At 39.0% G+C, this 9,849-nt stretch overlaps 1 protein-coding gene across 1 annotated transcript; it reads left to right on the top strand.

The window, feature by feature from the left end:
• The first annotated feature begins 223 nt into the window (after positions 1-223).
• On the top strand, positions 224-3,047 carry LOC149227286 (BAHD acyltransferase DCR-like). Its single transcript, XM_089375479.1, has 2 exons — positions 224-861; positions 1,865-3,047. Exons 1-2 carry the CDS (start codon positions 436-438, stop codon positions 2,765-2,767), a joined length of 1,329 nt encoding a protein of 442 aa, XP_089231605.1. The 5' UTR covers positions 224-435; the 3' UTR covers positions 2,768-3,047.
• Positions 3,048-9,849: the final 6,802 nt, after the last annotated feature.

Here is a 9,849-nt window from a genome sequence, read left to right as displayed (position 1 = left end):
TAAAATTTAATTTAACTTGAATTCTAACCCTCTATAATTGATTTATTTTTATGAGATAAATACTCTCCCCTGACTCCATTTTGTTTTTGACATTCTGATCTTTATAAGTCTTTCTTGACGGCTTACCGAATTCATTAATAAATACATTTTCATTCTTCATAAAGCTACTTTTTTATTTACTTAATATAGAAGTGTTTGAGATCTATTTTGGAATGACCAGCACTGGAATTTTACAGGGCTACATGGATTTGGTCGGTGCCGTGTGTGAATTGAAGAACCCACCAAAAGCCAAAGTAATTCGTTGAACCTTCGGTAGATCACAATTTAGTCAGAGGCACATGAAGCTATAAAACCTGGACCCATTCAGGTTTGGCTATAATTCTGCGGTTGGATCTGCACTATAATTTTCCCTCTGCAGTAGAAAACTTATTCTCCATGGGCAGTGTAAGCACAGTGAGTAGTTCCACAGTCTGTCCTGCAAATCCAACACAAGAAAAGCATTGCTCGCTTTCTCCATTTGATCTTCAGCTAGCAGAGGCCAACTACATTCAGTATGTACTCTTCTTCCAACATGGATTTGCTAATAATTCGCATGAAGTAACAATTGAGCGGTTGAAATGGAGCCTGGAAAAGGTGCTCCTTCATTTCTACCCTTTCGCTGGCAAATTGGTCGACTCTCCCGACGGTTTTCTAAATATCGAATGCAATGACGAGGGTGCCCAATTTACAGAGGTCGTTGCAGACGCCACTCTTGACCAGATTCTCCTTCACAAAAGTCCTCGCTATATTCAGGAACTGCTCTTTCCTCTGAACCATTCTATTTGTGCAGACGGTCGATCTCTTCCTTTGCTTGCAGTTCAGGTATGTGATTGAAAAACCTCCTAATTACAATCTGCATTTAATTAATGATTTGAAAGATGTTTTCTTTGTTACAGTTTACTATACACAGATGTAGAAAACAGAATTTTCTACGGTATATATTTTCTTGTCAGTTACAAATGCAGTTGTCTATAACGCGACTTTTTGAAAGCCTTTCCGGTGGGTTTTTCTGGTCGAAATCCTGCAGGAATTTATTGGAATTGCAAGTTTGATAGCTATTTTCTGCACAATGAAAGCGTCCCAGGGGTTTTCGAGGGTGCTGAATCCAAATATACAGTTAAAAACCATTTTAACTGCAACAAATCAAGATTTAACCTCAATTTCTTCCGCCGGATTCCGTCACCGGAATCTCCAAAAAGTCGCATTATAGACAACTCCGTTACAAATTTGATAAGAATTGGATAGAAATCCCTACTATAGTCCAGATATAATCAATTTTTTGAACACCCAACAGCTTTGTTCAATTTAAATGAACTTAAATTATAATAAAATATGAACAGAATTGTAATTCAATAAAAACTCTACTTTCCCAGTTTTGCAAAATTGTAAATCAATAAAAACTCCACTTTACCAGTTTTGCAGAATTGTAAATCAATAAAAACTCTACTTTCCCATTCTGAATCTATTTAATAATAACTATACTTTCCCAATTTTAAATCTACCGTAACAAAAAAAACCTCCACTTTCCAATTCTGAATCTTATCTTTCCTGGGATTGAACCTGCAACATTTTGTACCTAACACAACTCATAATTATAACATTCCCCATTCTAAATAAATTAAATACCCATAGTGACATTACAAATAATCTAAAACTTAACAAAATTACATAAAAATGGTCCCTCTTAGAATTTAAAACTCCCATAGTTCCAACAACTAGATTGTTCCAGAAATAACTTTATTATTATTAATTATAATAGATAGATGATCTGTATGTGTTAGTGTTACGCGAGTTGAAAGTCATTAAAAAATCTGGGCTGGCGCAGGTGACGCAGCTTAAAGATGCAGTGGCTATGGCTTTCTCCATGAATCACATGGTCGTGGATGGCTACTCCGCATGGCACTTCATCAACTCATGGTCAGAGATCTGCAGAGGATCTCTCACCATCGCAAATTCTCCGTCCCACCATCGCTTCAGAGCAGGCATTTGCACTTCTTCCACGACCACAACCAATCAGAACAGCAAAGTATACCTCCAGGCCGCGCAAAGGCTTCCTCCGCTTTCTCACGATATACAGGAGACTGTGTTTTGTTTCAGTAATGACATGATAGCACACCTCAAGAATCGCATTAACACGCACGAGAAGAAGACGGGAACAGTAATTTACTCTTCCTTCAAGGCGCTGGCTATCCATATTTGGGTGGCAATCACACGGGCGCGCAAGTTGAAATCAGAGGAGCAAACTACCCTGAGCCTCTCTGTAGATTGCCGAGGCAGACTCGTTCCGCCTCTGCCCAAATCCTATTTCGGCAACGCTGTTCATCTCATCCATATGACTACGACAGTGGGAGAGCTCCTGAACAATTCAAACATTATAAGTACAGTGAACCTTCTTCAGGAAATCATAGAAGCAGCACAGAGAGACGAAAGGATTAGATTCAAAATTGAAGAATGGATGAAGAATCCTAATTTAACTTCCGTCCAGGGCATAGCTAACCATATTGTTATTGGAAGCTCACCCAGATTTCCAGTTTACGAGAGCGATTTCGGATTCGGGCCACCGATGTGTGTAAGAAGTGGCGGCGGCAACAAGTATGACGGGAAAGTTACACTCTTCCCTGGAAGGGAAGGCGGTGGGAGTGTGGACATGGAGATATGCCTTTGGTCATCCGCTCTACAAATGCTGAACTCTGATGCTCAGTTTTTGCTCCAAGATCTTAACTGCTGATCAAATTTGCTATGGAACACAAATTTTCATGTGTCTATGTTTTGATTTTCACCCCCAAAAAAATTAGTGTGAGGACACTGTACCCTCGATATCACGATATAAGTTACTGGACTTATTATCACCTTTCTTTGAAAAATGACTTATTTTGACCTTCCAGTATTTCTCATCTATGCTCATGACGCGCTGAAAATCCTATTTCATTCACTGGGAAGTGCAAATTTAGGCATGTGGTCTAAGTCCCAATTATTGTTAGGAAGGCGTCGATTCACTATTCTATGTTTTTGAGGTTATGTTTTTGGAGTTTTTGATTGTAATATTTTTTATATATAGTGAATGTAGACTGAATCTGCCTATTGGTATTGGTTTATGGTATCTATTCATAATATTTGAATTTGTTTTTTTGGAAAAATAATAAAATAAAGTTTTTAGAGTCTTTCACTCTTATTTAAAGGGGTGAGAGCTAGGTATTTGGATCATCCTGAGTTATTTATCTATTTTGTCTTTCTTGAGAACTTGGCAAGGCCAGTTCGAGTTCTCTATGCTTCAGTGTTGTGATTTCTCATTTGATGAACAACTTTGCATGTCATCGGCGAGGGTTTTCTTATGCTAATTATTCTGGGATGTATTATTTGCAGTGATTAATTAAATAAAGTTGATTTTTCATTTGATAACCAGCCTTGCATGCCATTGGCGAGGGTTTTCTTATGTTAATTATACTAGCATGTATTATTTGCAGTAATTAATTAAATAAAGTTGATTTCTCATTTGATGAGCAGCATTGCATGCCATTGACGAAGGTTTTCTTATGTTAATTATTATAGCATGTGTTATTTGTAGTAATTAATTAAATAAAGTGACTGCAGTTCCAAATTTTTTATGTGTTTTCTTATGTTAATTATTATGGCATGTATTATTTGCAGTAATTAATTAAATAAAGTGACTGTAGTTATAGATCTTTTATGTGTTCTAGTTTTGGTTGAAAGCTTATGTTAATTAGAATGCTATAGTGTGATATGTTAATTATTTTTAGGCTCAAAATCTAAAATAAACTAGTATTGAGTGATCCTCCACAGTCACTCTCTGTTGAGATTCTATCTGGAATCTCAACAGTTTCGGTGGCTCTTTGCAGTTACCTTAATTTTCTTAACACTGTTAAATTTTATTTTGGTGTTTGAGAAGCCATTGTGATTACTTCTGTAGTTATTCTTATCAGGGCCAAATTATTAATTGGGACACCAGCCGAAATTCATTCTTCTTTGGAAGCTGGTACAAATTCATATTACGGAGCGATCATACTATAAGAGTAGATGGAAAGTTATAGTTGTGGGGTTTGCAAACAAACGTATATTCAAGTCGTGGAAAATCCACGCTGCGCTAGCTGCGGCGATACTTCTGTTCGTGACTTGTTTGCAGGTATTCTTTTCTGTCTATGATTGCAAGAAGTAGTTAAACCCGTCCAAACTACTGGAAGACTAGACTATACATATGCACCAGCGTCTCCTTACTATTAGCGGCATAGTAATCAAGCAAATGGAGGGATCGCCATGATGCAGAAGAGTTTGGTCGCCGCAATAAATTGACCAAAGTCAAAGTATCTTCTAGTGTGGGGCGACAAGACATTACCGATCCAGACCACAACAAAATGTAATGCCAAGCTCAAGGAGCGACTGAGTCTATTGCTGTGATAAGCAACAATCCACATTCATCACGGCCGATAGAGGGAGAGCCATTACGCTCGAGAAGGGTCGTTGAAGCCTCATGGGCAGCATCGGTGGAACGGGCTGGTGAGCGCGGACTGTTTGGGGATTTTTCTGTTAAAATCCCAAAAACAAAATAAACTGGACACAGAGACAATGCTCTCTTTTGCTCCAGGATCTTAGCACAGGGAAACTTTTAAATTTATTTTTGAGAACAGAGTATTACACACCCATAAAAAGATTTGTATTCATTAAAATAAAATTACTGATACAAAATTCATCATCTTTCACTCAGAGGGATTCACCAAAAGAAAACACAGTGCTACTTTATTCATTCCTTTCCCATTACATTCAGTATACTACGCTGCTGTGTATTACTAACATTCATTCACTTGCGCTGCTATACTTTTACCTTCACTCTCTCTCAACAGACTACAATACAAAAAAAACAAAATTACATTTTTGAATCAGAATGGTTTAATGAACAGAAATGGAGTCCCATGCTGTGAACTGCTCGAGGTTGTCCTTCTCGTCCTTGACTGAGCTGAACTTTAACTATGGTAGCTGAAAATTCAATGTCTTCCTTCTCGGCCATACTTTGAATTGAAGGCTTCTGCCTGCTGCGCTGTACTGCTCCATGCTTGCTTTAACAGCTCCATGCCTTTGAACAATACCGCCCACATATATATCTTCTCTATCGCCACTTCCGGAGGTTCGCACACAACTCAGTCGATTGCCGATGGCCGATTCCCCTGCTGGACGCGATATTATATAAACTGCAGTTGATATTCTCTATCGGGTCCGGGATCCATCGCATAGCGCGCATATATGAAAAAGTTGTGCACCCTTGGTTTCCCCGATTGCGATATGCCGATCGCGATCTGGGCCGATGCCTCCGATCCTTTGCTTTTCCTTATATTTCGTTATATAACGAAAATGCATAAAATACATTGAAAATGGCCTGAGCGCGTGGACTTGAAAATTTATCAAAAACCATTTATAATGCTATCGGGTCCACTCCATCGGGTCGGATACATGCCTTATACAAAAGCCCCGCTCCTTTGGTTTCACCGATAGCGAAATGCTGATGCGATATATTATAACTTATGCTTGGAAAACATTAAAACATGGGAAAAAGGGCCGCTGCGGAACTGAATTAATATGAAACAAAATGTTAAATACCCATCGGGTCCGGCTCATCGGATCGCGACTATATATATGTGCAAAGGCTCTACCATATTGAGAATGCCGATAGCGATACGCCGATGCGATATCGGCGATCGCTCGTCGGCGATGTTTCCATGCTGCTGCACGGCTCAACTGTTGCGCAGTTGAAATTACATTTTCAACACTCCCCTTTAATTTCAACTGCTGGGCATTCAATCAAACCCAAACATTTCCTCAAAAATTCAAAGCTTTTCTGATCCAATGGCTTTGTCAAAATGTCTGCTACCTGTTCCTGAGTCCTGCAATGTTGTAAAGTGATTTCTCCATTGCTTACCAATTCTCTGATATAGTGGAACCTGGTGTCAATGTGTTTCGTTCTCTTATGAAACACTGAATTCTTTGATAATGCAATAGCTGAGCTATTGTCACAAAAAATCACTGTTGCTTTTGCCTGCTCTTGGCCTAAGCTCCTTAACATTCTTCTCATCCAAACTGCTTGACATGCTGCTGCTGTAGCTGCCACATATTCTGCCTCTACTATAGACAACTCCACGATAGGCTGTTTCTTAGAAGCCCATGAAATGGCTCCTGAACCCATGTGAAAAACATAACCGGAAGTGCTTTTCCGATCATCTCCACTTCCAGCCCAATCACTATCAGTGTATCCAACTAAATCTGAACATTCTGAAACAGTATATAAAATTCCAAACATTTTAGTACCTTTGACATACCTCAGAATTCTTTTTGCTGCCTGCCAATGTGCCTCTTTTGGCCTCTCCATGAATCTGGAAATCAAACTAACAGCAAACATTATGTCAGGCCTAGTTGCAGTTAAATACATAAGGCTGCCAACTATGCTCTTATACAAGCTAGGATCAAAATCCTTGCTGCTGTCCTCTTTGTTGAGTTTTAATCCCATTACCGTGGGAGTGATTGCTGCCTTGCACTCTTGCATATTAAATCTTCCCAACACTTCATTTACATATTTTGCTTGTGAGATAAAAATCCCATTTTCATTTTGATCTACTTCTATTCCTAAGAAGTATCTCAGCAAACCCATGTCAGTCATCTCAAATTCTTCTTTCATGACTGATTTGAAATTTTTAATGAGGTAGTCATCATTACCCATAAAAATCACATCATCAACATACAACACTACAATTAAAATCTTACCATCCTTTTCTTTGATGTAGATGGTGGGTTCTCCCTCACATTTGTCAAATTCATTTTCCAGTAGATAGGAATCTATTCTACTGTACCACGCTCTTGGCGCTTGCTTCAACCCATAAAGAGCTTTCTTCAATCTGCACACTTTGTGCTCTTGGCCTTTCTTCTCATAGCCTAGAGGCTGTTCAATGTAAACCTCCTCCTTTAACACTCCATTTAGGAATGCCGACTTCACATCCATTTGGTAGACTTTCCATTTGTTTTGTGCTGCTATGGACAACACTGCTCTCACGGTTTCCATTCTTGCAACCGGTGCGAAAGTCTCTTCATAGTCTCTCCCATACTGCTGCTTGTATCCTTTGACAACCAGCCTTGCCTTGTGTCTTTCTATTTTGCCTTCAGCATTACTTTTGGTCTTATAAACCCATTTGACTCCAATGACTTCTTTACCTTTTGGTAGCTCAACCAAATCCCATGTCTTGTTTCTTTCTATGGCATTCATCTCCTCATCCATAGCTTCTATCCATTTCTTATCTTTAATAGCATCTTCGAAATGAATAGGGTCATCAACATGACAATACAAGGCAAATAAGGAATTCATTCCTTCATCATAAATGTCACTTAGATTTCTAAACTTCTTACCTCTTTCATTTGGTGTGCAAGTGCTTGAAGATGCACTTGAATCTCCTCCTTGTGGTGTGCTTGGAGAAGCACTCTCATTTCTCCTCAAGGGTGTCGCTTGCTGTCCTTGTGTTGGCGTTGTTGTTTGGGGATGTGTTTCAGCCATCTCCTCATCATCTTCATCATGAGACAAACAGTTTTTAACATTCACTGTTTGCTCTATGCTTCCATCCCAAGCTTCCTCCTCAATAAACTGAACATCTCTGCTCACAAAGAACTTCTTGGTAGATGGGATATACAACATGTAAGCTTTGGATTCCTCACTGTATCCAATGAATATACATTTATCCCCTTTGCTGTCCAACTTCTTCCTTAGCTGAGCTGGAATGTGTGCATAGGCCACACATCCAAAAACTTTCATGTGGGTGACTCCTTGCTTTCTCCCACTCCATGCTTCTTCAGGCACTTTGTTCATCACATATTTTGTAGGACACCTATTCAAGATATATATTGCACAGTTTACAACTTCAGCCCAATAATCATTTGGCAAATGCTTTGCCTTCAACATGCTTCTTGCCATATCCATAATGGTTCGGTTCTTCCTTTCAACAACTCCATTTTGCTGTGGGGTGTACCTAGCTGTAAATTGCTTATGGATTCCATTTTCTCTACAAAACCATAGGAATTCCTTGGAGATATACTCACCTCCTCTGTCAGTTCTCAAAACTTTGATGCGCAGCCCACTTTGATTTTCCACAAGTGCTTTGAAATTTCAGAATTTTTCAAACACTTCACTTTTGTTTTTCAAGAAATAAACCCAAGTTTTTCTTGTAAAATCATCAATAAATGTTAGAAAATATTGGCTGCCAGCTAAAGATGGGGTTTGCATTGGTCCACATAAATCTAAGTGGACAATTTCTAAGGGTGCCTTTGCCCTTATGCTTTTCCCTGATGGAAAACTTTCTCTGTGTTGTTTCCCCAATATGCAACTTTCACAAAGGCTGTCCGGTTTCTCTATCAATGGTAATTCTCTTACCATCCCTTTTCTACTCAACAGGTTAATACCTCCAAAGTTTAGATGTCCAAATCTCAAGTGCCACAACCAATTTTCATCCTTTGGCACACTTTGGAAAGCCTCTTGGGAAACTGCTGCAATTTCTTCTTTGTTTTTCAAATCTGCCCTTATTCTGAGAGGGAACATCCTGTTCCTTGTCATCTTTACTTCAACAATACATCTTTTGTCGGGTGCTCTATCCATGATGGTGCATACATCATTCTCAAAGAAAACATTGTAACCTTTTTGAACAAGCTGTCCAATACTCAAGAGGTTACATCTCATTCCAGGAACATAATAGACATCTGCTATGGTTTTCTTTTCACCTTTCTTTGTAAATATTTTAACTTCTCCTTTACCCATAACAGAAATTTTGCTATCAGTCCCAAGTGTGACTTGTGACTTCACACTTTGATCTAAAGTAGAAAACAGGGCTATGTTTCCTGTCATATGGTTACTACAACCGGAGTCTAGAAACCATATGTCTTCATTGTTTGTTTCAGCCATATTACAAGCTAACAATACATTATCTTGGCTGATATTTTCTCTAGTGATATTTGCATTAGATCTATTGCTCATATCATGCTGCTTCTTCCTACATTCATTGGCATAATGCCCATATTTTTTACAGTAATAACATTGGACATTGGATTTTTCATACCTTTGTCCTTGAGCATGATGTTGTCCTCTTTGTTGGCTGCTGCCTTGACCTTGGTTCTTATTTGGATTACTGCCTCTTCCTTGAGCATTTGCTGGATTGTACTTTCCACCTCTGTTTTGGCTTCTGCCTCTTCCTCTCTTGTTTCCTCTGCCTTGACCTCTTCCTCTTCCAAAGGACATCTGGGTCTTGAAGGCTTGCTCTAGAGATGAGTTTTCATTCCTACTCAACCTCTGCTCATGTGTAATCAGTGATGCATGAAGTTCATCAACTGAAAAATTTGAGAGATCCTTTGTCTCTTCTATGGTGGTGACAATCACATGGAACCTTGAGGGTAAGACTCTCAATATTTTCTTCACAATCATCCTTTCTTCAAGAATCTCTCCATGAGTCCTTATCTGTGTGACCAAACCAATTACATGTGTGAAGAATGAGTCAATATTGTCTGACTCTTTCATGCACAGGTTCTCAAAATCTTTCCTCAGCAACTGGAGTTTTGTTGTCTTCACTTTCTCCATGCCTTGATAGGTTGTCTTGAGAGTTTGCCATGCTTCTTTGGATGTCTTGGCTGCTGCTATCCTTGGAAACACACTCTGGTCCACTGCTTGATACAAAAATACAAGGGCTTTTGAATCCTTCTTCCTATTTCTCTTCAACAGATCCTTCTCTGCCTGAGTTAATCTATTAAACTCATTTTCATCTGCTGGTTCTTCAAAAC

This window comes from Pinus tabuliformis, chromosome J, assembly GCF_031772625.1.
Source record: "Pinus tabuliformis cultivar Carrire ecotype Pingquan chromosome J, CPIR1, whole genome shotgun sequence".
NCBI classification, from domain to species: Eukaryota; Viridiplantae; Streptophyta; class Pinopsida; order Pinales; family Pinaceae; genus Pinus; species Pinus tabuliformis.
The sequence above is the reverse complement of the archived record's forward strand: the minus strand, read 5'-3'. Positions and strand labels throughout refer to the sequence as shown.

Coding starts and splice junctions, on each gene's coding strand:
- LOC149227286 (XM_089375479.1), top strand. CDS start 436: ATGGGCAGTGTAAGCACAGTGAGTAGTTCCACAGTCTGTCCTGCAAAT. Junction 862..1,864: donor TTCCTTTGCTTGCAGTTCAG/GTATGTGATTGA, acceptor GGGCTGGCGCAG/GTGACGCAGCTTAAAGATGC.